Below are 26971 nucleotides of genomic sequence, written 5' to 3'. Positions count from 1 at the left end.
GGTTTTGGTATGTCCAAGTGTTCTGATTTAATCTGATGACTTCATAAGACGGTGCTTTTTCATTGGTGTATATACATCCATGTCTTGTGGCCTGTGCAGCACAGTTGGATGTTCTTTGTGATAAGCTGTGTGTCCAACATCTGGTGGTTATCTACTTACCCAGGTAAGCATCCTGCCTTAGCAAGAGATCTTAGAAATTGAACAAAGTGTTGGTGTATAAAACAGAGTTACTCCAGGCAAGGCTCAGTCAGCCTCAGCAGAAACTCAGAGCAGGGCACTGCCGATCTCCTATGGAACATGCTTTCTCTAGTCAGGTCTTTCTTCGTTTACCACCACTGACTCCTGCTCAGCAAAGCTGTGTTCAGCACACCCATACAAAGAACATACTTTCAAAGACACAAAGCTGCCACATATCCAAGGTATGGAAAGCTTTATTTCCTTTTTGCTCTTTGAGACAGGGCTTCTCTGTGTAGTCCTGGCTGTTCTGGAACTTGCACTGTAGATAAGGAAGGACTTGAACTCTGAGATCCACCTGCCTCCCTCCTAAATACTAGGATTAAAGGTGTGTACCACCATAAAAGTTTTATTTTAAAAATATGTGTATCTTGCCCTGCATGTATACATGTATGTGCATCATATATACATGCCTGGTGCCTGAAGCAGTCAAAAGAGGGTTTGAGTTCCACTGAGTTGGGATGGTTGGGAACCACACGTTGAGTGTCAGGAACTGAACCTGGATCCTCTTGTAAGAAGAGTAACAAGTGCCTTTAAATCACTGGGACAACTATCCAGCCACAAGGCATGGAGTTTTATCATGTATAACATGGAATGTTTCCTACATATGACTTAACTCAAATAATTTTTAACCTGTGTTTGATCCATGGAACCTGTGGGCAAAGGAGACAATGCTGTCCTCTGATCTCCACACATTGCCATAGCACATGTGCCCCTCCCCACAATAAATAAAATGGTAATACAAAATTTTAATATTCAGTCATGACACCTGTTATGTAGTTATTGGAAGTTGGCTCATAAGACTACACCAACCTTCAGGAAATTCAAGAAACGTATTGAGGGCCCAACAAGATGGTCACTGGGTAAAGGCCACCAAATCCCACAATCAGAGTTCTAGCCCCAGGATCCAGACATTAGGAGGTGACTGGTGAAGGTTGTCCTCTGACCTCAGTAAATGCTTACACACGTGAATGTAATAAAATTAGTTTACAAAGAAAAGAAACATTGAGGTATGGGTAAGTTAGAAAGTTAGCCTATTCACCGTGGTTCCTCTTGCCAGTTTATATAATCGGTGCACAAAGGGGGAAGAAGCCCTCTGCAGAGCTGCCTCTGGCGGGGCAAGGGGTGGGCAGGGTAGACAAGACGAATCCTTTCTCTTGTCCATGGTTGGTGCTCTATTCGGGGTGAGGAGACAATTGTTCCTCTCCCTGAAGACACTCAACGTTGAGTACCTACCAGTAGCCTACGTTTCTCAGACGCCACCATGTTCTGCTACGCTGAGAGTCTTGGACAGACACGTCCCATAGTGGGGCTGTCGGTGTCTGCCATCCCCGGAGCCCACGCGAAACCCCGCCCCGGAAGCTGCCTGCCCCTCAGACTCCTCCCCAGGCATGTGTGAGGTCACTGGTCTCCGGCCACCACCAGCTCCCGGGAGGGACCCAAAGGCGCCCCGACGGCGCATGCTCCCGCTCGGGCGGGCCGCTCGGCTCACCTAAGCCGGTCTTGCCTGCGTGCGTGGCGTTCGCGGAGCCCGGCGAACGGGTCGCGAGAACCTGGAGGCAATCGGGGCTGGGAGGCAACGGCCGCCAGGCGGCACCGCGCCAACACTGCCGCCCAGGCCTCACGTCTGACACGAACAGCGCGCGCCGCCACAAACCGAGCCGGCGCCCCAGCCAATGGGCGCCGCGCTGCGAGTGACCACGCCCACCGCCCCCTCGCACGTAAAGGGAGTCTCTGGCCGGGGCTCGCCGGCTACTGGCTTCTGATTGGCTGGGGCGAGCAGTGGCCGCAGCAGGCGAGGCCGGTGTTCTTGTACTCGGGTGGGGGCCAGAAGCCGGCAGGACTGGAAGCGACACCCCATCTCGGTGAGTGAAGCGGGAGCCGGGAGGGAGGCTAGGGCTGCGGGGCCGGGGGTCCCTCGGGTGGGCGGAGGACTCGGGGTCCCCCCGTCGGCCAGTGCATGTGGAGCCGGAGGAAGGAGGCCGGAGCTTCTGGAGCGGATCGTGGCCGAGGGAACGAGAGTCGCGGAGGAGGCAACGATGGCAGACCGGGCTGGTGCCAGCTTCGGGGACCCCGGGAGCAGTGGGAGGAGAGGGAGAGGGAGAGGGAGCGGGAGCGCGATCGCACGGGCCTCGGAGTCCAGACAAGGTCACAAGAAGGTGGGAGGTGAGGGCAGGGCGCAGCGCTCGGGCACCTCGGCCTGGCCTTCCCCGGGCGCCACCCGGGGTTTGCGCAGACCTTACGTGACCCTGTGTCACCGGATGGAGGAGGGAAGGCTGTGGCGGAATGCGAATGCCCCTGACAGGAGAACGGGGTGCAGAGATCACAAAAGCACGACTCAGGTTCAGGTGTGCCAGCCGTCCGGGTGACTCGGTTCTGTTATCTGCTTCCCTCGTTTATTCCTGGGGTGGAAAGCAGTCATCCCTTTGAGAGTGTGATCCCTACCCCGGGAATCTGCTTCCGGGACTACTGAGGCCCCCTGCAGCTTGACAGTTTGGATGCAAATTCTTGACAGGTTCAAAAGGTTCTCGGTGCTCCTGGAGTGTGCCAGGAGGTCTTCTCTGCACCGTATAACTTGAAAGGGCTTCTTAAGATACAAATCTTCATGTTGTGCCCCTAGCCCTTTGAATCACAATCTCAAAGCAGCCATTTTGCACAAGCTGACAGGTAACTTAGGCAAAATCAGAATTTAAAACTTACTGTTTTAGGTAATAGTTCTTAGGACCAAAGGGACATGCTGGGAAGAGTCTTCAGCTGTTATATCACCTGATGCCCAACCATTTTATTTACCTCTTCTAGGTTGCCATGCCTTTGGAAAAGTGTGTCAGTAGTTATACCTGGCCTTACAGAATAATGTGCTCAGCAAACTAAGTTTGAATATCTGGTTATTGCTGACTTGAAAATAAAAATATGTTCTACTTTCTGACAGATATAGGTCAGTCGTTGGGTGAGTGAGATAATAAAAAAAAATCTAGTGGAAAAAAATCTTTTTAGATTGGAATTGAAATTGTTAGATAATTTAACTGAAGAGAGAATAGCCCATTTAACTATAGGTGTAATGTACACAGTTTTTACAGTTCAAAGACAGTATGAATTTTTACATTTTCAGTTCAGATTTGCACCTGTAACATAAAAATGTTCATTTAACAATAAATAAATTGTCAAACAAAACTGTGGACTGTATGTGGGGAGTCAGATTGTAATCCTACGTTCCAGAAATACATTCCTGGTGTGGAACAATCCACATGACCCTTCAAACCCATTTATCCACCTGTAAAATAAGGATATTGATCATCATCTCTTACTTAATTTATTACACTCAAGTTATGATTTTGATCTTATTGACCGTGAGTTTTAAAGCACGTCCTTTCCTTCTCACCTAAGTGGCTATATTTCATGAATACTACCACCACTACCACCTCTACCATCTCCTCTTCTTCTTCTTCCTCCTCCTCTTCCTCCACAGCATGGTTTTGCTGTGTAGCCCAGGCCAGCTTCAAACTTGAGATCTCCTGCTTCCTGTAGTCTGATACTGACATTACATGCAATTTCCACCACAGCACACTCTTTTCAGTTTCCCCATCTTTTTGTAGCCCTTTCTGGTAGCCAAATGCATATATAATTGGTACAAATTTGTACCTTTTTTGCATTGGAGTAAATGCCTTATCTGCTGGGTCATGTAATTACAGTTCTATCCATGTGCCTTTCTTTGCGCTTCAGACTCATCTTCAGCTTCCTGCCCGACATCTGCCCTGTCATGCCTGATGGACGACTTTTGTAAATTTGATTTCATTATTTTTGTTGTTGTCTTGAGACAGGGTGTTGCTTTGCAGCCTAGACTAGCTTTGCACTCCTGATCCTCTTCCCTCTTGAGGGCTGAAATTATAGGCACATATCACCACTCTGGCTATCATTAGTCTCCTAAAAGAAATAATGGCTGCATGATGCGCCCCAATTCTTAACCGCATTATGAAATTATCAACATTCTGAAAGTGAGGTCAAATGCCCCACCCATTCCAGCTTGATAATCTGAATCACGCACTGGTGATGAAGGGAAGGGATGGGTGTCTTCTGTTCTTTTATATACAGTAAAGAGATGGTTCTCTCTCTCTCCCCCTCCCCCTTTTGCTCCATGAACCCACTGGACAATACACATATCCACCTAGGAAATGGGGAAAAGATACCAGCCGTGGTTTGTTCCCTTATTTGTGGTGTGTTTGTTGATAATGCTGGGGATCTAACCTGTGACCTCAAGCAAGCTCGGCAAGTGCTCTGTCACTGAGCTGTGTCCCCAGCACAATAGAGGTGCCTCTCTCATGATGAGTTCAGGAGGCATGAACACAAAGGGAGATTTGTTTTGTTTTATATTTTCGAGATAGAGTCCCTCTATTATGTAGCTCCGGCTGTCCTGGAACACAGAGATCCATCTGCCTCTACCTCTTGAGTGCTGGGATTAAAGATGTGTATTACCCTCCCCAACCACAAAGGGATGTTTTTAAAGTAGGTTGTAGTCTGATAATTTTTGTCACTTGTAGCTTCAAGGAATCAAGACCCACTCAGGATATTTTCTCATTTTCATAGATGCTGTGTAAGAACAATAAAAGGAAATGGGCATAGGTGTGTGCAGCTTGGTGTTATCACACTGCCTGATCAAACTCTGAAAGTACTCTACTCACTATGTGCAGGCCGTGGGGATGTATGCAAGGGGGCAGGTCCTGCACCCCAGCTTCAGGAACTCACACAGGTGTTTGTCAGTGTTCTGTAGGAGGGCGTAACCAAAGAGGACCTCCCAGAGGAGGCCAAGTCAGGCACAGACCTGCAAAACCAAGAGTTAACTGGGGAAAATTGAAGTAGAGAGGCAAAGGGGAGCTGTCGCAACAGAGCACTCGGCTCTGTAAATGCTTTGAGCTGGGCTGGAACTCAAGATCCTTCTTCAGACTCTGAGCACTGGTTTTACAGCTGTGTGCACCGCACCTAGTCAGTATTTGTTTTATTTTGTAAATGTAATCACACCCTGAACCTTGAGCTTACCAAGCCTTGTATGTACAAAGCTTAGTAAGATGTACTGTGTTAGGAAGTATTGGAGTACTAAAAAGAGGAAAGAAAAAGGAAAGTCTTAGTTCTAATCTGAATATTCTAGCTAGCTAGTCTTCTTCTCTGTTAAGGACAGTATTGACTCCTTAGGGAGTGTACGGCTTGGAGAGGTGAGCTCACTTTTCAAACTAAACATTGCCCCATTAGAGTTGGCTTTTCTTTGAGGGCTTTGCGGCATATGAAGAGTCCAGGATTGCATGCTAATGAGTGGATAGCAGTTGTCACCACTTGGAGATTCATGTACTGTATGCTGTGTTTGCCTCCTTTATTTAATCTGTGGGTCAGGATTACAGGCAGTGTCTCGACAGGAGACACACAGTAAAGATGACATGGGTTTGTCACTCCTGCACCTTGATGAACTTGCATGAGGTTAGTGTTTGTAGGGAGAGAACCCTTGCTCTCTGTGATGGCGGAATGAATTCTTCTGCTCCTTTACTCAGATAACCATTTGCTCATCTTAGCCTTGTCTGAGTGCCACTTAAAAGGAGGAGTGCCACTATAAAGAGGAGGCTGGGGGAACAGTAGGAAGGTGTGCGAAAGAAGGTGGGGCAGAAAAAAAGCAGAGTAGAGGTCAAATAGGACAGCCCTGAAGGGCTTACTTTGCTTTGTTTGTACTGATGCTAACACTGATAACCTCAGATAGAAAGAAAGCAGGAAGGAAGGAAGGAAGGAAGGAAGGAAGGAAGGAAGGAAGGAAGGAAAGAAAGAAAGAAAGAAACCAGCAGATGGTGGTGTACGCCTTTGATTCCATCTCCCATGAGGCAGAGGCAGGCAGATCTCTGAATTCAACGCTAGCCTGGTCTATATATTGAGTTCCAGGGCAGCCAGGGCTATGTAAAGAGACCCCATCTCAAAACAAAAAAGAAAACCCCAAAAGCTATGCAGTGGAACATGGAAGCATGCCTGTAAGTAGCTATTTCAATCTTGTCCAGGTTCAGGGATCAGCGCCTTCTGGCCTCCTCAGGCATTTGCAAGCAGATACACAGACAGACATCTACACATTCTTTTAAAAGAATATTGCTATTTTCCCAGTATGTTAAAAGAAAAATTGTTACATGAGAGAAAAGGCAAAGTGATGGAAGAATAAATATATACAATTCTCTTTAATTGTGAAAGTTCAATTCTAAAAGTATTTTTCAAGTTCACAGATAACAGATACCATGGAAACTAGGCATAGTTGTAGCCGGACTTTGTCTACTTTGTGGCTTCTTTCTCCTACCTTTTCAACCCCCTAGCACTAAATAGAGAAAAAAGTGAGGGGGGTGGGGAAGTGTGACATTATCATTAGACTACTTCCTGCTGACTAGAGGTGTCAAGTTCCTTGGGGACAAGTTTGATCTTCGCTGTCAGGAGATCTGATTTCTTCTCATTTCTTTGCATGTGACTACTTGACAAACCACACCACCTCCTGGGACCCTAGCCTTATATACCCTCTAAAAAGTTCCCAGAATTCCAAATGTCACATAATCACAGAAACTACCTACAGCTGCAAACTCATGCCTCTGCTAGAGCACGAGGCAAATCATAGTCAGCTGCTGCAGACGTCGGAAGCAGCCCCACATCTCACTCCTGAGATTAAAACGAAACCATATCTCTATTTCTGTTTTTAAAGAAACCAAATTTCTCACTACACATAGTAGTTCATTCAGTATTGAATAACATTCTAGGTGCTTTTAACTACACAACCTCAAAAAAAAATTCTCTTTCAGGAAGACTCTTCAAGAAATCACAATGTCAACCAACACAGACCTTTCTCTCTCTTCATACGATGAAGGTCAGGGGTCTAAGTTTATTCGGAAAGCTAAGGAGACACCGTTTGTCCCGATTGGTAAGTTGGCTGATGCTCTGATGTGCAGCCTGCTGCGAGCTTGGAGCTATGGGTGCATGATAAATTTGTATATTGAGTAGATCCTGAAATACCTTTTTTCTCATTTTGTTGAAATATGGTAAGATCAATATATAAATTTCATCACAAAAGTTCTGTGTGTATTCAGATTTTTGGCTGTTATTTCAGGGCCCCATGCTTCGTGGGGATCTCCGGACCACCTGACTTAACAGGACTCAAGACAGAAAAACCCTGTTAAGGTTTCTAGCATTGAAAGGGTAGAGGTGAAAGTCAGCAAAGACATCTCGGATGAAATCAGGAGAGACAAGCACAAGCTTACAGGTGCTTCCCAGAGGACACTGCATTCTTCCACCAGTGATGGGCGGCAACACTGGAGACACAGGTTGCCAGATTCAGAGGCATGCAGCGACCATGAAGGCCCTACATCCCAGGAAACAGCAATATGATCAACAATGGAAATTCTAAAGTCAGCAAATTGGAACGGTTCATTCACTTAAAGCATATAGGAATTATAATTAGTATTAAAGCAGTAGAAACATTCCCTGTAAAGTTGGGGATTGACCACGGATTTATGGGAACTCTGCTGTTGTTGCCTGGAGAGACTGACACTGCAAAGGCAGGGCAGGAGCTGTGTGCATACTTTAGGAAGAAACTCTGTTGGTCTATGGGCAATGTAATTCTCTGCACAGGGAATACAAGACAGTCTAGTGAGAAGCGACTAGACCAGTTAGGACAAGGACTGCTGTCCGTGTTACTTGACAGTTGTTGTGATAAAATCCATTATCAAGAGCATCAAAAGGAAGAGAAAAGGTCATTTGTCTTATACGTCCAGGTGACAGTCTGTCACTGAAGTCAGGGCTGGAACCTGAAGGAGTTGATCCATATAGATGGATACAACCTGCTGCCTCACCCCCAGGCCCATGTCCAGCCCAGGGCCACCTGCCCAAAAAGGAATGGCACCACCCACAGTGGACTGGGCCTTCCCACTGTCAGTCAAAGCAGTGTCTCACAGACATGACCACAGGACATTCCCACGAGTGTGGGCAATGCCACAGTTCTGACTCCTTCACTTGACTCTTTTTAGCAGTGCTTCTCAACCTGTGAGTTTTGACCCTTTCACAGGGGTCACCTAAGACCATGGGAAAACATACATTCACATTACAATTCATAACAGTAGCAAAATTATGGTTATTAAGTAGCAACAAATATGATTTTTATGATTGGGGGTCACCATAACATGAGGACTATATTAAAGGATGGCAGCATTAGGAGGGTTAAGAACCAATGCTCCAGAGAGTCCCATTCACACTGAACCCAAGTAGGAAATGACTTCATTGGTGCAGCAGAAAACACCAGGGGAAAGTCTAGCTGGCTTTCCATTTTCTCGGTTCTCCTACAGCTTTCTGGTTTGGGTCTGACAAATTGTATTTACTCAAGAGTAGTCCTGCTGTCCTTTGTTTCTTCCTTTTCAGTGCTAACTCAGTTATTTCCTAATCTCCTTTCTCAGTTTTAACATCCAAGCTCAATTACAAGCTTAGCCTCTTTAGTGTGTATGTATTGCCTATTGTATATTGACTGCTAATTTTAGTTTTAGGTTATGCAGTCTAGGTATTATTAGCCTTTCTGAAATTCAATGTTCATTGTGGCCTAATGTGTGATTATATTTTGTCAAAATTTCCTAAACGTTTGAGAGACCATATGGTCTGTTTTAAAATTAATATGTCGTTTCTTTATTATTGTCTATGTGTGCTATGTGCATGTGCCACAGCGCTCATGTGGAGGTCTGAGGATGACCGTCAGGAGTTGGTTCTCTCCTTCCACTGTGTTGAGGCAGCTCTCTCTTCCTTTCTCTTCACTATATACCACAGCTAAGCTGGCCTATGGCCTCCTGTCTCCACCTTTCAGCTGCCCATAGGAGTGCTGCTGGGATTACAGATACTTACCACGTCTAGCTTTAAAAGAAAAAAAAAAAAAAGTTGGATTCCAGGAATTGGGCTCGTTGTCCAGCTTGACAGCAGGTTTACCTGCTGAGACAACTCACTGACCCTGGCATTCTTAAATCTGTCTACTTACTCCATAAACGCACATTTGTTCAGAAGTAATCGTTAGCTGAGCACTGTGGCACATGCTGTAACCCAGCACTGGGAAGGTAGGGGCAGGAGAATTAGGGAGTCAAGCTCATCTACTGCTCATTGCAGATTTGAGGCCAGCCTGGGATACATAAGACCCAGTGCGTAAGAGGCAGAGCCAAGTGCAGTTCAAGGCCAGCTTACTGTTCACTGTGAATTTTAGACTTGGCTTGTGAAGCAAAAATGATTGAAAATTTAGTTCATGTGTTACTTAATGAATGATCTGATAAAGTATCCTTACAAAAATAGCAGAAGGTACATTGGCTAACGCTCATGTCGTCTTGGCTCCTCTCCCATGCAGCCAACACAGTCACAATTCTTTGTGTTGCAGGAATGGCGGGCTTTGCAGCGATTGTTGCCTATGGGTTGTACAAGCTGAAGAGCAGAGGAAATACAAAGATGTCCATTCACTTGATCCACATGCGTGTAGCAGCCCAGGGCTTTGTTGTGGGGGCCATGACTCTTGGTAGGTTCATCAGGACATTTCTTCAATTTCTGTTTCTCATTGATGCTTTTCCTTACAAAGCAGAGTAAATACTTTCTGCTGACCTTAAAACAGTTTGAAAATACCTTTGATTCATTTTCTTATGAAAGAATAATTAGTTAGAGCAGTGAAAAAGCTTTGCCTCCTATGATGGGAAATCCTTATTCTGTAAGTCTTCAATTTCATTGCTCAGATTCTGAGCACAGGTTAATAGTAACAGTTTTCTGAGAAGGATATGACGGAATTGAGTTTGGGAGGGTAGAAAGGATCCTAAAATGTGCGTGCTTTTACTGGCATCACAGTTTATTGACTTGATCTTGTACAATGTAGTGGGTGTTTTTAAGATTTCCTGGTAAGTAGTGATTGTTCATTAAACAGTGTGACACGGTGAGCTGCTCACACTGGCCCGGTCCTGTAGACTGCGCGTGTTTTCTGAATGTTGGAGGAGATGTTCTAATGCTGCTCTCTTTTTCTTTAGGTATGGGCTACTCCATGTATCAGGAATTCTGGGCCAATCCTAAGCCTAAGCCTTAGAAGAGCTGGTGCCATGGGAAGTGCTTACTTTAGTTAGACGTCTCATATTGAGGTTACGTGTTTGTATCTACAATAAATAACATGTGGGTTTAGACAAAACACAGTATTGAATATTGGTTTACTTTCTTGTCAGCTTGATTTGCCTGGTGACCAAATTGTTAGTGACTGATTCACTAACTAGGTCACTCAGGGTGTTAAGGTAACACAGAAGAAATCTGTCACCTAAAAGTAGTTGGGCACAGTGTTTTCCTCACACCCTTGTGATGAAAGTCATTGTAAGAAGGGCAGCTGACAATGCAGATACACACACAGTATGGGCAGACTAGGCCATGCTTTGGGAGGGTATCAGGAAAGAATCCTGTTTGCCCTGGTTCGTTTATTTTGTCTGCTTGTGGACTGACTTCAGATCTTCAGGCTTTAAGGTTTGTTGGCTTCTGAAAACACTTTCCAAAGAGTCCACAAAATATAACTAGTTTATAAATCCCCTATAACTAAGTAGGAGGGAGGGAGGAAGAGAGAGAGAGAGAGAGAGAGAGAGAGAGTGTGTGTGTGTGTGTGCATGCACGTACAGCAACCTGGAAAGCTGTTAAGAGCTGCAGAGAGGCAGTGTTTATTAAAATCTGGTTTATTATAAACTGGTTGTGGGTTCTGGTTAAGCTCTTTTATAATTGCAAAGTTCTATTTTTGCTGCTTGGTAGTAGGATAATTCTTAAACATCTTTAAATAGAGGTTTTTGTTTCTTTTTTGTGGTACTGGGCATTACATGCAGGGTCTCACATAGGCCAAGCAAGTGCTGTACCACGGAGTTGAACCCTGGCAGCAGTAGGTACTGTATGTTGTAATACAAGGATAAAGGAAATGCATGGCCTAGTGCAGGCAGTGTGTCTACTTCGTAAGAGCCGAGTCTATTCAGGTATCAAAAGTGAGAGGTCAACGGTGGGTGGGCTGGTGTGTCGAGACATTACACACAAACTTGAATATACAGAATGTTAAGTGCACTTTGAAATCCATGTCCAACCCAAACTCACATTCCATAGAGACAAGGTGTCGTATGTATTGTTATTAAAATACGTCTGAACATATCAGATGTCTTGTTTTTATTTCAGTTTTGAAAAAGTAAATCCTTCCAGCACAAAGATTAGAAAACAGAATCCCTGTGGTAGTAGACTGTTAGAGGCCATCTACAGCTAGAACTGAGTGCTGCCATCTGTTGGGTACTTACTGTGTGCCCCACCCTGCTCTGAGAGAGTATGACTTTCAATTATTTGGTTATGAGCATATGAGTGCAAGTGCCCATGAGGCTGAAGGCATGGAGTATCCCTGGAGCTGGAATTATAGGCCGTTGTACTGGGAAATGAATTTGGGTTCTCTGCAAGAGCACTTCTTGCTCTCAACCATTGAGCCGTCTTTCCAGCTCCCTCCTTTTATCTCTCATTTGTTTGTGTGCAGCAGTCACGGGACAATTTTGAGGAGTCAGTTTTCTCCCACCATGGATCCTGGGTATCAGCAGGTTCATAGTCTGTGTAGCAAGCACCTTTTCCTGCTGAGTCATGGTGCTGGCCCTTTAAGAACTTGAACATACAGTGTCATTAAACTAATGATCTAGGAGATAGTGCCCACGCCACAGACCTGCACATTCCAGGGCTCGGGTCACAGGGCCTGCATTCCAGGTGCTGTGCCGCGCTGCCTACAGGACTGACCATAGATAGGGCTTTGTTTTTCACTGTTCCCGTGTAAACTGGAACTTTAGAAGAGTCCATGATAGCATGACAGGGGCCAGCAGATGTTAGGCACTTGCTGTGGTGGCCTTTGTGACATTGGAGTGGCAGTAGTGATAGATGGTATTTCATACAGTTAAGCAAGAGGCTGCAACTCTCATGGTCCTAATCACGAACTGTAAAGCCTGATCCAGTCAGAGTTTTCCGTCTTCCCAGCCATGACACGAGAGTGTGGACTAGCCATGCTACTGCGCTCCTGTCTAGCTGCTGCTGGAAAAGTTTGAGAAAGCTTTCCAAATTTTGGCTTCTTGCTTTAACAGTGTTCTGCATTTTGAGAATATGTTACTAAGTGCCAATACTCATGGTTCTGCCACTCTGAGCCAGAGAGCTGTGACTTCCTCATCTAAGGTAGAGACACTGTCCAGGATTAGAGAAAGAAAGTCCAAGGGACCTAGCCTGGCATGTCACGCTTCCGTAATCCAGTGCATGGCTGCTGCTTTATGCCTGTACTGAGTATAGGGGTGAAGTCCCAGCAGGCTGGCACTAAGTGATTGCGGCAGAACATGGTGGCTGCCAATAGAAGCAAGCAGCAGGAGCAGCTGGCTGGGCTTCCAAGCCCAGGGTTGGGATCGGGAGGCTCCCCAAGGCAAAAGCAATCTACTTTGGCTTCTCAGGGAACTCTCATCCTAATGTTGGGTATAATGGAGTGTGGGGTGACTGTGTCAGGCCTTTCTTGCCCAGTTACCTGTCAGTGTATCCCAAGTCCCTTTCACCCAAAGCACTTGGCATTAGTTCCCTGTTCAGCTAATGCCTGCTGACTTCATTAGAGTGAATGTTGGGCTTGGTTTGGTTTTTTTGCGTTTATGAAGTTCCAGCTGGTCCTTTGTCCGTGGGTTCCACACCCATGGAGTTCGTCCGACCACAGATCTGAAATTGTTTGTTTGTTTTTGTGTCAGTGGTGAGCATGTGTGGACTTCCTTTTCCTGTGGGGGTTCCTCGGGGTGTTGTGTACAACTGTTACGCAGTGTTATGTTGCGGTAGGCAGTGTGAGTGAGATTGAGAGACTTAAAGACTGCGACGGATGTGCACAACTTACAAGCAGAACCCTCACCCACTTGTTAGGAGACCTGATCGCCCTTGCAGGTTTGGGTCCTTCCTGGGGGTTCTGGAACAACTGGGGATGCTGTGTCTGAGCAACGGTGACATCTAGTGTCCAGAGTTGGGTATGACTACATTTACAAGCTCCCTGATCATGGTGCTCATGGAAACCATGCCTCCTGTCCCACAGATGTCCAGAGTCCCTAGGATTCACAGTTAAGGTTCCATCCCTGTGTAATTCCTCAGCCCATTCCCTCGCAGCTGCAAGGCCAAAATAAAGCGGAATGATCCTGAAGTGAAGGCTGCCGTGTGTCAAGCAGCAGAGCTGCCAGTACCTATGTACTCCGCCCTGTTGAAACCCAGGCCATTAGATACAATGCACGTGACCAGTGATGGCTTTACCTGGGTACGTTCAGGAAGAACCAGCGTGTGCCAGTTCCTGGCTCAAGAAATTTGCTTTCCCTTAGCCACTTGCACTGGGCAGAGACAAAAGAGGAGAGTTACCTGGGTCAAGCTGAGGCCATTGTCGGGCTCCGCCTTTAGCAGAGGCTGCAGTCCACCTCCCTGGTTTGCTTTTCTGTCAGCAACACCACCTTCTACCTCCTCTTGCTCTGAATCTTACAGGAGTCTTTCCTGCCTCTTATCTAATGGACCGATCACCAAGCCCTGTCAGCTTGTCTCACATCTGTCCCCTCCTCTCCCTGTTCCCTCCACTTTTTACCTAGGCCTGTTTCTTCTCCCAGGAGCTAGTGAGGAAGAGGCTGAAGAGGCCCACACACAAACTGTTCACTCTACAAAGGATGTCTAATACTAGTAAGCATATAAGGTCAAGGGGCTAGGCAGCAGGACAGACTGGCAATTCCTGAGATCAGACGGCCTCCATGTGCAGCTGGGGATGTGGCTCAATAGTAAAGCACTTGTCTAGCATATTTGAAGCCTTGGGTTCGATGTCCAGCACCAGAAAGAAAGAAAGAAAACAAGCTAGATTACAAATATCAGACAACAAAAACCTGTGAGATGGGCTGAGAATAGAATGGAGAAATTTTGGTAGGAAGATCACAGCGTATTTCCACAGTCCGTTGTGCTGCTGACTTGGTGAAGGGCTGGAGTAGATCGAATCCATTTGGACGGTCACCTGGAACAGAGGGCCACAGGATCTTGGCAGAACATTGGGCTTTCTGAGAAAGTCAACACGGGACTCCAGTATGAGATCTCCGTATACACGAATGCATCTTCAGTATTAGCTCAGTCGGTAGACGCAGACTTGCCTGGAGCCAAGTGACAATCCACAAGGACAATGAATGTTCCAGGGTTATAGGAATGGGGCCAGCAAAACCCAGGGCCATCACAAACTGAAGAGGGAGAACTAACGCCAAAAAATCTTGAATCTGAAGAAACCGAGCATTTTAATCCTCTGGGGCTCCTGAGTAGGGAGCTGAATAATCAGAAAGACTTAAATTAAAACCCTGGGCTGAGCTGGCCTGTGGTGGTGTGTGCCATTAGCCCCAGCACTTGGTATGCAGGCAGATCTCTGAATGCAAGGCCAGCCTGGGCTACCAAAGGAGTTCCAGGACTACACAGAGAAACCCTGTCTCAAAAGCCAAACCTGCCCTTATGAAGCAGGACAGCTGGGTGTGTAGATACTACTGACATACAAGGACATTTCACATGTTACAGACCTCTGCCACGCCTGTTAGACTCCTACAACAATGGAAATCCTTCTGTTTATGAAGAAGGATACCGGAGAGCCAGCTCAGTGGTTAAGAGCATTGGCTGCTCTTCCAGAGGACAGAATTCTCAGGTTCAATTCAAAGTACCCATATGGCCCCCCACAACTGTCCTGTAATCCCAGGTCCAAGGCATCTAGTGGCCTCTTCTGGTCTTGGGCACCAAGTACACACATGGTAAACAGACAGACATGCTGGGAAATATTATTCCCATAAATAATTTTTACAAAAGAAAATGGAAGTCTGGCTTGGCTCATGTCAGAGTCACTTTCCTGTTCAATTTCGTTTCTCACCGAGTAGAATGACTTTATGTTCATCATTTGTAGGAGGAATATAATTTCAGTGAGGGGACTCTACCTGATGACCCTGTTCAAGAAGATAAATATGCATGGGCTGGGACGATGGCTCAGCGTTACCTTGCAAACCTGACAACCTCAATTAGGCAAGAACTCATATATAAAACGACAAGTATAACCAGGTGGTGGTGGAACATGCCATTAATCCCAGCACAGATCTCTGAATTTGAGGCCAGCCTGGTCTACTGAGCAAGTTCCAGGACAGCCAGGGCTACACAGAGAAACCCTGTCTCAAAAAATAAATAAATAAATAAAAATAAAAAATAAAAATAAAAAGGCTAGTATAGAGTTACTTACACTTGTGATTCCAGTGCCAGAGAAACAAGCAGGCAGCCAGGCTAGCCAAATTGGTGATCCTGGGGCCAGAGAGAGGCCCTGTGTTCAAGAGCACTTTCTGTTGGTATGGAAAAGTACTCTAACAAAAGCCAGTTAGGAGGAAAAGTTGATTTTAGAGCAGAGTTCCATCACCTCAGGGAAGTGAAACAGCCAGCTACTTCACCGTCAGGAGCGGAAAGAAGTGAATGCATTCTTCTCTACTACCCAGCTTACTCGACCCGTACAAAATTCACAGCCCTACCAGGGTGCCACCCTTAAACAGTTAAACAAGACAGTAGCCCTCAGGCTGGCCTGGTCCAGACAATCTCACCAAAACTCTCCCAGGTCAGTCTCAAGTGTGTCCGCTGACAAATGTGACCACATCCCGTCTCAAAAACTGGATCAGTGAGGGACTGGAGACATGGCTCAGTGGTTAAGAGCGGTGATTGCCCTCCCAGAGGACTCAGGTTCAATCCCCAGCACCCACATGGCAGCTCACAACTGTCTGTAACTCCAGTTCCAGGAGATGTGACACCCGCACACAGACATACAGGCATGCAAAACACCAGTGCAAATAACATTTAAAAATAAACAGTTAAAAAAAAAACAAAAACTCTGGATGAATGGATTCTGAGGAAAACCCTTAAGGTTGGTGTCTGTTCTCCGCACGCATGTGCACAAATAATTAGCTTTTTAAATGAAGTTTATTGTGAGATTGTCTCTCCCAGATATGTCAGAAGCTACACCTATGAGGTCTCACCAACATGGCTGCCAAAGCAAGACCTGAACAAAATGATACCAACAGACATGCTAACATGGAGGGGGGAAAGTTCACAAGGCCTCAACCCTGGACAAAGACCTATGGGAAACTAAGGAACACTGAGGCCAGGAGAACTGCTCCTCTTAGAGACGAGGACACCAATTGTCTGTCCAATACCCAGTGATCAGTCAGTTCTGAAAACATACACACAAGCAACATTATGCAGACTAAGCATATGGCATTCATGTATTTAGGAATACAGGAATACAGGAGTGTGCATGTGCACACACACCATCACCACCACCATCACCACCACCACCACCTCCTCCACCACCACCACCACCAACAACAACAATTAAAAAGAGGGCATGAGTTTGAAAGAAAGCAGGGACAGATACATGGAAGGTTTTGGAGGAAAGAAAGACCTGCACTTCTGGAGGTCCTGAGTTCAATTCCCAGCACCCACATGGTGGCTCACAACCATCTGTAACGAGATCTGCTGCCCTCTTCTGGCATGCAGGCATATATGCAGACAGAACACTGTCTACATAATAAATAAAACTAATCTTAAAATAAAAATATGTGGCATGGCTTCCTAAAAAAAAAAAAAAAATTTAAAGGGAAATGTTAAATTATGTCCCACTTGCAGAATACGAAGAATCGATGGAGTAGCAAATGTTTAAAATGTTGTTTTATTTCCTGTATTTAATCTGAGTATTTTATATTTCTGAAAATGTTACAAATAGTTATAATTAAAGCATGTTACACATTAATGTCTGGTGAGATGGCTCAGCAATAAAGGCACTTGCTGCCAAGCCTGATGACCTGAGCACCAGCAACTCCCACAAATTGTCCTTGAACCATTGTACACATGCATGGCATGGGTGCCCCCCCCTCGATAAATAAATAAATAAATAAATAAATAAATAAATAATGTAATTCTAAAAATTAGCAGTATTTTCTGGGCAGTGGTGGCACACACTTTTAATCCCAGCACTGGGAAGGCAGGGCAGAGTGTCTGTGAGTTCAAGGCCAGCCTAGATTACAGAGAGTCCCAGAACAGCCAGTGAGTGCTACATGGAGAAACCCTGTCTCAAAAACAATCAAAAAATTAGCAGTGTTCTACGAGTATTTTTGGCCAGAGAAACAGGATGTGGGGGCTGGGATAACAAAAATGAAGACATGGATCCTAATTCTCTTGTCTTCCTGTATGACAGAGCATCAGGTTTATAAACTATACAAATTCTTCAGACTGAAAAGTGAACAAAGAGTGGCAGAAGAGCCTCAGCAGGGACAGTGAGAAGGTTTAAAAAGAATATAAAGTAGAGAAAAACATCCCTAGACTTGTGAGAATGGGATACTGAGTATCCTGATTAAAAGCAACCCTCAGTAGCCAGGGAGACGACTCCACGCTTGCTGTTCTCACAGAGGGTCTGCATGCCAATTCTGGCAGCCATGTGGCAGCTTACAACTGCCTGGGGACCTGAGGCTCTCTCTGGCCTTTACAGTCATATGACATACACAGGGTGCACAGGCATACATGCAAGCAGACACTCCTATAAAACAGTTAACTGGAAAGCCATTCTGTGACGTGCATGAGCATGTGCACACACACACACACACACACACACACACACACACGCACGCGCGCACGTACAGTGTGGTGCTGGGGATAGAACCAGGGCCTCATACAAACCAGGCAAGCACTGTACTGCAGAGCTTCTCTCTGTACCTCTCCAATCCTTAGTCTCTTAGGACAGGCTCTCTTTATGTAGCTCAGGTTGGCTTGGAACTCATTGTAGCACCCAGACTGGACTTGAATTTGTGGTCCTCCTACCTGTGCCTCCAAAGTGCTGGGATTGCAGTGCATTCATGCCTGAAGCTTTCTAATACATACCCTAGGAGGCCAGCTGAGATTCTATATCCTCTTATGTGGTGTGCTCTCATCCTAAGGGAAGCCTGGCTTGCTTCTAGGAGCAGCACTTTCCCAGGACCTTATCAGCACATCTGGCTCCTATTCTCCCCACAGCACCCAGCTGCCTCGTGATTGTGAAGTGGGTGAATGGCACATGCACACTGTGGAGAAGACCCTACTGCTCTGTGATGCTATCTACTGAATCCACTCTGCCTCTTGGCAGTCATGCAGATTTTCAGTTCTCAGTCTCGGCCCAACACATAGGCCACTGAAGACCATAAAAAAAAAAAAAAAGGTTTGTGCTTTCTGGTCACATAGCACATCTGGAGTATCGGGAGGAGAAAGCATGAGAGGAAGCAAGGGCCCAGGGAAACTGAGCACGCAGTGGGCGTGGAGGGAAGCGAGATGGAAAAGGGTTGGTTCCCTTCAGAGTTTAAATTTACCAAACTATGCTAAAAAAAAGAGTTGCCCAGCTGGAGACATGGCTCAGCAGTTAAGAATTCCTCCTCTTCCAGAGGACCCATGTCAGGAGGTTCACAACCACCAGTGACTTTGTCTTAGGGTTTTACTGCTGTGAACAGACACCACAACCAAGACAACTCTCATAAGGACACTTAATTGGGGCTGGCTAACAGATTCAGAGGTTCAATCCATTATCATCAAGGCAGGAGCATGGCAGCATCCAGGCAGGCATGGTGCAGGAGGAACTAAGAGTTCTGCATCTTCATCTGAAGGCTGCATGCAGAATAATGACTTCTCAGCAGCTAGAATGAGGGTCTTAAAGCCCACACCCACAGCGACACACCTATTCCAACAAGGCTGCACCCCCTAATAGTGCCACTCCCTGGACCAAGCATATACAAACCATCACAGACTCCAACCCTAGGGAACCCAATGCCTTCTTCTGGCCTCCATGGGCACACACACACACACAGAGAGAGAGAGAGAGAGAGAGAGAGAGAGAGAGAGAGAGAGAGAGAAAGAGAGAGAGAGAGAGAGAGAGAGAGAAGCTTTATATAGGAGATGTTGTGCACCTGGACACACTGTACTGTACTGCGAGGGGGTGGGCAGGTGGGTGCAAGGCTGTGGGTATCCAGCCCTGTACCTTCTTCACAAGTAATGATATACTACTCACATTAATTGAATGGGAAGCAGAAAAACAGGTTTAACATAGCTGGAGACTTTCACATTATAAAGGCTAGTGAGAGCATCTGGCCTCCCTCAGCTCATTTTTCCTATGTGTTTGCCTCCCTTCAAGTCCCTGAAATACAGCAATGTCAAACTAGGAGATTTTTTAAAAGTATTTTCTTTAAAAAAAAAAAAAAAAAGGAAAGAAAGAAAGAAAAACCACACACTTTTTTTGAAATCTTCTAAAATGCAAATAAATAAATTCATAAATAAGAAGACCTAAAATCCTACCATACTGATATAATCGCCTGTGTGTTGTTTCACGTCTAGGTTTTCTTAGTATGGGTGTGTGCACATGTTTGTGTCGGTGCACACGTGCATGGGGAAGACAGAGGTTGTCCTCAGTATTCGTCCTCAACTGCTCTCCACCTTTAGTTTTTTTGAAAAAGGGTTTTGGGGTGAACTTGAATCAGTTCCTGGACTGGACTAGACTGAATGGCCAGGGATGTGTCTCGTCATCCTGCGATGTGACCCATAAACGCTTTCAACATTCCTCTTTTAGTTCTGAGCGCTGTTTGAAAAGGAGGAAGCGTTTTGTTTTATTTTGGTTTTGGTTTTAGCATTATTAATTTTGGTCTACTCCAATCACAATCATGACCCAACATTCTCCCCGCCTTGTTTTGTATTTCCAAAGATAATATGGTTAACTATGTTACATTTCATAAAAACCGTCCACTTTCCAAAACCCTTGGAGGCCAGTAGGATATGCATCCTACTTTTTCAAAGACGCTGGAGGTCGGTTGTGCACGGTGGTGCAGCCTGTGTCATCCAGCATTCAATAAGGACAGGAGGATGAGAAATTCAAGATCATGCATGGCTACAGAGCAAGTTCGAGGCCAGTCTGGAATGTATGAGACCCTACCTTTAAAAACAAAAACAACCCCCCTAAATCCTTAAATAAAATACACTCCGGAAGAGTGGAGGCTTCGTAGGCGCTTTGCCTTCTCCCGTCCAGCTGGTATGTGAAGTTCCGTGGGTCTTCCCGGACCCCTCAGCACGCTCAGCTCAGACCTTTAGAGGCTCTCTCGGCCCCCGTAGACGCGCGCGACCGTGCTGGTTTCCCTGGTGACGGTTGCCAAGGCAGCACATGCCGGCGTCGGGAAGGGCGGAGGAAGTGCCCGCGGCCCTTAAGACAGACCCCGAAGCGCAGCCGCGGTAAGTGGAGGAAGACTGAGTAGAGCGGGAGTCAAGCGAGGGTCGAACCGGGTCGGAGCAGGAAAAAGAACCGGGGGCTGAGCGGGGGAACTGAACCGGGAGCCGAGCGGGAAACCGAACTAGGAACCGAGAGTGGAGCCGAGAGCCGGGAACCGAACCGGGAGCCGAGCGAGGACCGAGCCAGGGTCAGAGCGGGGGAAACCGAACGAGGGGCCAAGTGGGGAACAGAACCGTGGCCGAGAGTGAGGAACCGAACTGGGGGCCGAGCAGCGAGAAGCCAAGACTGGGAAACCAAACCATAGACCCTGCGAGTGGCCTCTCCTGTTCCCGCCCCTCCCTGGGCAGACTCGTGTTTTCTGCGCGAGGAGGGCTCGTGAGGCAGAGGAACGACCCAGCGACCTGCACGGGCATGACTAGAAAGCAGGTCTTCTGCAGCTGCTACTTAGCACGTGGCGTCAGGCCTCACCCCACTCCATCCCCCGCTTAGATGCTGCTGTCCTGACTTGACGCTCATTCTGGCTTTTAAAAACATAAGAGGCCTGGGATGGGGAGGTGGGATGGGTTGCGTGGGTGAGCTAGAAAGTGGCAGGCTGGTGGGAAGTGATGGGTGCTCAAGGCCCAGTCCTCCATCCTGCGCACAGCTTTTCTCTTCCTTGGTCTTTTGAGTAGGGTTTCACTCTGTAGCCTGAGATGGCCTTAAAACTCACTAGAAGACCCATGCTGGTCCCAAATTGGTTATCATACTCACATTTGAAGCAGGACTGGACTACATACCAAGATCTTGTCTTAAAGAGAAAACAAAAGTTTTAAGCAATTAGGGTTATCTGTGGTTATCTAAGTATCTGTAACAATTACTTGTGGTTAAGGTAGTTTGTTGGTTACAAAGTATAGCTATCTAAAAAAAAAAAAAGGCCAAATTCTTTCATGTTTTTTTTTTATAAATATTCATTAAGTACCTACTGTGTTCTGTTGTAGCATGGCCATGAACAAAGTGGATGAAAATAATGGTCCTGGTAGGCGTGGTGGCACATAGCCAGCATTTGAGAGACCAACACAGGAGCATTGCCAAGAGTTTGAGGCAAGCCTGGTCTACACAGCAAGTGCTGGGTCATCCGGCCAGCCCTTGCAGGACCCTGTCTCAAACAGCTAAAAATAAAGTTAAAGTGTGTGTCCTCTGGTAGTTTACGTACTAGTGGGAGAAAGCACAGTTGGTATGTAACGTGTGCTACAGGTCAGGAGCAAAGGCGGATGACCTGGGCAGGGAGATGGTGTTCTGTGAGTACAAGAAAGGGTTGGGACAGTTCATACTCACTAGCAAATTGACTGGATTTAGAGCCATCTAGGAAACACTCCTCTGTGTGTGTGCACGCGTGCATGAGGGTGTCTCCAGAGAGGTTTAGCTGAGAAAAGAAGACCCACCATCCCATGGAACCCCAGACTGAAAGCAGAAGTGGAGCCTTCACCTCTCCGTGCTTCCCCACAGTGGACCCCCTGCGGCCATCCACTTGTGGGTGCTGTCCTTCCCCAACATGGTGAGCTGTATCCTCCAAGACTGTGAGCCAACTAAGCCACCTTGAGTTGCTTTGGTCACACGATTGCCCACAGCAATGGGAAAGGTAACTCATATACAGTGGGGACAGGGGCAGCTCTTGTCAGGAGCTCGGGGGAGTCATCCCAGTGGAAACCCATTGAATCCAGAGATGTCCAGGAGACAGCCAGAGAACACACGGAGACAAGAACTTAGAAGGAGCAGTCAGAGTGCAAGCTGTGAGCCCGAGGCACCCCTAGTGAATGCTCACACGATTATCTTCTCAGTGTGCCTGTTCCTAGCATTTGGATTCTGGGGTGTCCAAGTGGCAGCTAGAACTATAGACCCAGTGTGGCTTCTAGACACTAAAATGCTACTCAGCTGTGAAAAGCAAGGCCCTGATTCATGCAGCAGTGGAGTCAAACATATGAAAAGTGACACGGAGATAAAAGAGAGAGAGAGAGAGAAACAGATCCAATCACAACAACCTACCCAGTGTGTGACTCTGGTCGTGTGAAATGGTGTGAAAGGCAAAAGAGAGAACAGAAGCAGCGTAGGGTGGGGACTGGCCATGGAGCATGAGAGTGGGGGCCACGGTGGAGTGTTGGTGTCTAGCTGATAGTGGTAGTCTAGCTGAGAGATCATGCTGTCAGAAAGTGGCTGTGATATGGAGGACGATGGACTGAAGAACCTGTACAGGGATTGATATGTGGGCCAGGATACAATTGTGCAGGACATGCTGAACATGTCCTGGACCCCTACATGAGTGTCAATAGGCCAGTGAAACAGGAGAAAGAACCAGGTGAATTGTTCAGTGTGACACATGTTTCTGACTCCTGGTAGGCAAACGTCCAGGGCAGAGGGAGACAGGAGCAGAGACTTGGCAGGCATGAGTGGGCCTAGGTACAGGAATGGCTGCCTAGATTCTGATGGGAACTGAGAGGAGGCTGGAACAGATGACCCCTTGTCTCAAGCTCCTCCTTTGATACTGAGAGTGAGATCTCCGAGGGGATAATAGACAGAGGTGGCTTGGCTGGTGTGCTGTGTCTCAGGGGAAATGATTGCCACAAACGGGTCCCTGTTCGGGTGCCATTTTGACTGGGATCAGTGGGCCCTCCTCAATCTGTGCAAATCAGAGTCTCAGACAGATGGGCATAGAGTTGGTGAGAATTGGGGGGTGACAAACAGACAGGACACAGGGAGTGTGCTGGATCTGAATGTAATTTGTCAATTCGAGCATCAAACTTTTTATACAGAAGAAAATAGGGAAGTTGGGTGACACAACGGTAAGGTACAATAAGGTTACCGGATGCTTAATGACTCTTAAACAAAACAAAGGAAATGCTAACACAAAGACTGGCAGGAAATGGGCAATAAAACAACTGAGACAAAGTCAGCTCTATCTAAGGTCAGCTATAGTCTTAGAAGCCAGTTGTGAAGTCTTTACACTTCTAGGGCAGGGGCTTTCACACCCAAGTCATGGTTCTAATTAGGGAGTTCCACTCTAGCTAACCTTCTCATGAATAATGCAATACTCTAGTTCCTCCTTAAACTACAACCTGATCTACTTCCTAAACCAATGTAAATTCCTGTATATGGGAGTGACTTGGCTTTTATTCTAAGTGATAGTGTGGGGGGACTTTCTACTAATAAGTAATGTAGTCTGCCAAACGTAACTATAATAAGAATTCTAAATTTACTTTGCTAAGTTTGCCCTGAGATTTCTAACTATGTAATAGATAGTAATGCCTGATTTCTTTCACTATCTCTCTTACAATACTAAAGGCAATTCTGAATGTCACTGAATAGGCAACATCTTATGGAATTCCAAGCTCAGGGTCGGCTCAAGGCTCAAGGACTATCTAGAGCATTGGTGAAGGCCAGGAAGCAAAGTTCAATTTTGCTTAGGTATTTGGCAAGTCATTGCTTGGAGGCACCTATAACAAAACAATACTGAAAGGAAGCACACAGATCCATTCGCAAGGACAAAATTGGAGCATACGTGCTATGGGATGCCACAGTTCCAGGAGACTAAGTTTTCGTGAAACTCTTCGCCTCGGGACTTCTTCCCAGTTTCTAAACCTGTCAAGCAAGTCGCTACTGGAGTGGATGTAGCAAATGATGTTTTCCTTACATCATCATAAGCTCTTTCCTTGCCTGTGGGAAGGAAGGACAGATGGACAAGGAGGCATATGTCAGAAGCACTTGATTCCAAAGGGCTTTAGGTCTAAACCAGTACTTTGGGGCTTGTCTTCTGGGTGAATGGGTCACCTCAAAGTATGGTAGAAAGATTTGCTGAGCTATCTGTTCATGTGTTTTAATGTGTGAAATTATACCTCAAATAAACTATTTACTTATTTTTGGTTTTTGACACACAGCGCTCTGTAGCCCAGGCTGGCCTTTAATGCCTGGTTCTCCTGTTGAGATCCAAACTCTGGGACTGTTCGTATGTGCCACTCACCCAGCTCTAGCCCCCAACTGTGAAGAAGAAATGATGGCTGGAGCCTATGTCCAGAGACTGGGATCTAGCTGGTCTGGAGTTGAGCTCAGACATCCTCAGCTTTGACAGCTCCTGGGAGATGCTAATGTGCAGCCAGAGTTGAAAGCTGCTGACAGAAGGGCTACAGATGAGGCAGAACAGTGAGTCTCCTGCTGCCACCTGCAGTCAGGGAGTCTGCCTCGCTTTAGGTGAGGGTGTCCGAGTGCGAGCAAGCGCCTTCTTAGATTCACTGTTGGCTCAGTAGACAACCTCGGCCTCAGCTGGCCCACATCGTGCCATGTGCTAGTCACGTGCTAGTCAGTCGTACAGTCAGCTCTGGCTTCTCTGTTCTCAGGGCAAGATGGCGGCTGATGAGAGCTCGTCAGACACTCTGCGACTCCAGTTCAAGGCCATGCAGGAGCTACAGCACCGACGGTTACAGAAGCAGATGGAGAAAAAGAGGGAGAAAGAGCTGAGCTGTCAAAGCAAAGCTGACAACCAGGAAGGGCTCATGGTGATCCCAGATGGCCTCAGCCTCCTCGACACAGAGGAGCAGAACCTAAAAAACATATTTGAAAAGAGGTAAGGACCCTTCGGCCGCACTGCAGGCAGGTGGAGAGGGCAGGGGTGCAGTGGACGCAGTGCAGGCAGGTGGAGAGGACAGGGGTGCAGTGAACTCTCTGCAGGCAGGTAGAGAGGGTAGGGATGCAATGGACACAGTGGATGCAGGTGGAGAGGGCAGGGGTGCAGTGGACGCAGTGCAGGCAGGTGGAGAGGACAGGGGTGCAGTGAACTCTCTGCAGGCAGGTAGAGAGGGTAGGGATGCAATGGACATAGTGGATGCAGGTGGAGAGGGCAGGGGTGCAGTGGACGCAGTGCAGGCCCTTGGAGAAGGCAGGTGGAGACAGCTGGTTCGCCTAGGCAGGTGTTTGGAAGTTCAGAGTAAGTGTCACACAGATGTCTGAGGCCTCTTGTAGCTGACAGAGCTGTGGTTTCTGGGCGAGCACTGCTAGGCAGTGTATTTAAAGGCAGACGGAGAGACTGTAAGCGCATCAAGCCATGGTTAGTCCGACTTCTCTCTCACTTTGCTTAGACCTGTGCTTCTAAGGACTGGGGTGGACTTGATAGTTTGTAGATCCTTTGGGTTCTTTCCGGGCCTTTCACCTCTGCCAGCACTAACCCCCCCCCACACACACACACCCTGAGAGATATTAGCACATAAATGTCACCCTGTTCTGAAGCTCTGCAGATTTCTCTAGTCATTAGTGTGAAAGTTTGGAGATATACAGAATGTTCTCAGTGCTCTGGACCTGACAGTTGTAGGGTTATAGGGGTCCCGAGTCCGCTCTGCCACAGGGCTTGAGCTGCTTGGGAAGGAGGGATGTGGGAAATTTTTACTGCGCTTGCCTCACATGGGTTCTGAGTGGGTGTTGGGCTATGGGAAGCTGCGGGACACAGCTCTGGGATTAGGGGGTGTAGTCTGAGATCCCAAGGAAAGCCGGAGCTGGCTTGGGGGTTCCCAGGCCTACAGGGAGACCCGGGCCATCTGATTCTCAGGCTCTTGGGCACCCAGGCACCGCTGGAAACCACAGAAGAGCTGAGAACAGAGTGGGGACCTGCGGGCTGGATCTAGCCCGGGGATGAGGGAAAATGGGGGAGAGCTCCGGCTGGGTCCCACGGGGAAGAGAGTCCTTGGTCTGTTCAGTGGGTGATTTGGCGTGGGCTTGATGGAGGCCGTGGCTGGGAGTGCTGAGAGGCCTTCTAAGTCTAAGTCTTCTAAGAAGACTAGATGGCCAGCTCTTTAGGTGAAGGCCTGCTCCATTGCTCCCCATGGCGGCTCTTGATGAAAAGAGGCAGTCCATGGTTTTAAGGCATTTTTTGTCATGACGGAAAGTGGATGAGTAAAAACCTTACCCCAGTTCTCAGGGTGGGCCTGAGGTAAAATACCTTTTGCAGGGAGGAGTGTCTGGGAAAGGGTGTTTATTGGCTAAGCCTCCAGGCCTTTAGGTGCCTCATTAAAATGGAGATCTGTCTTGAGGCTGTGTGACCACAAGTCACTCACATCTTCTAGAGAGGGGCTTGGGGTATTGCCCTTACATGACTGATGGCCACAGATCTATGGAGGGCTGCAGCCTGGTGTCAGGAGCCTGGTGTCCGGGAGCGTGGCAAAACGCCTGCTGTCCCTCAGGGTCACTGGGGTTTCCAGCCTGTGCTCAACCAGGAACCAGGCTGCCTTTCATGGTTCTACAGACAGTGTCACAGGAGCACGCAGACCTGTGTAGACTGATGCAGTACCTTGTGATAGCCTTGTCCCAAAGACCACAGCCATCGATGAGTTGTCTCTTTGCTTTTGATCTTGCCCAGAATATTTTTGCTGGATTCAAACTCATTTTTTATGGTTTCTTGGTTTT

The 26971-nt window shown here is 47.1% G+C and overlaps 2 protein-coding genes across 4 annotated transcripts in view; both read left to right on the top strand.

Annotated features, from left to right (window-relative positions):
- Positions 1 to 1657: 1657 nt before the first annotated feature.
- Positions 1658 to 10424, top strand: Higd1a (HIG1 hypoxia inducible domain family member 1A). Of its 2 annotated transcripts, none has more exons than XM_021171926.3 (4): positions 1658 to 2099; positions 7042 to 7156; positions 9635 to 9769; positions 10266 to 10424. In XM_021171926.3, exons 2-4 carry the CDS (start codon positions 7060 to 7062, stop codon positions 10319 to 10321), a joined length of 288 nt encoding a protein of 95 aa, XP_021027585.2. In that variant the 5' UTR covers positions 1658 to 2099; positions 7042 to 7059; the 3' UTR covers positions 10322 to 10424. The 2 variants fall into 2 exon arrangements, with proteins under 2 accessions (XP_021027585.2, XP_021027584.2); XM_021171925.3 differs by having other exon boundaries at positions 1662 to 2099; positions 7038 to 7156.
- Positions 10425 to 20481: 10057 nt separating this feature from the next.
- Ccdc13 (coiled-coil domain containing 13) overlaps positions 20482 to 26971 on the top strand; it is a 42515-nt gene continuing 36025 nt past the window's right edge. For both annotated transcript variants that reach the window (XM_085828206.1, XM_021172328.3), the window contains exons 1-2: positions 20482 to 20553; positions 24916 to 25142. In XM_085828206.1, coding sequence (XP_085684332.1) covers positions 24922 to 25142 — 221 coding nt within the window. In that variant the 5' untranslated portion in view covers positions 20482 to 20553; positions 24916 to 24921. The remainder of the gene's footprint in view (positions 20554 to 24915; positions 25143 to 26971) is intronic.

Source organism: Mus caroli, unplaced genomic scaffold, assembly GCF_978045245.1.
Source record: "Mus caroli unplaced genomic scaffold, Mus_caroli_1 scaffold_11, whole genome shotgun sequence".
NCBI classification, from domain to species: domain Eukaryota; kingdom Metazoa; phylum Chordata; class Mammalia; order Rodentia; family Muridae; genus Mus; species Mus caroli.
The sequence above is the reverse complement of the archived record's forward strand: the minus strand, read 5'-3'. Positions and strand labels throughout refer to the sequence as shown.

Excerpts from the sequence above, each read along its gene's own strand:
- Higd1a (XM_021171926.3), top strand. The coding sequence starts at position 7,060 with ATGTCAACCAACACAGACCTTTCTCTCTCTTCATACGATGAAGGTCAG. Across the intron at positions 7,157-9,634 it reads GACACCGTTTGTCCCGATTG|GAATGGCGGGCTTTGCAGCG; the intron begins GTAAGTTGGCTG and ends TTTGTGTTGCAG. Across the intron at positions 9,770-10,265 it reads TGTGGGGGCCATGACTCTTG|GTATGGGCTACTCCATGTAT; the intron begins GTAGGTTCATCA and ends CTTTTTCTTTAG.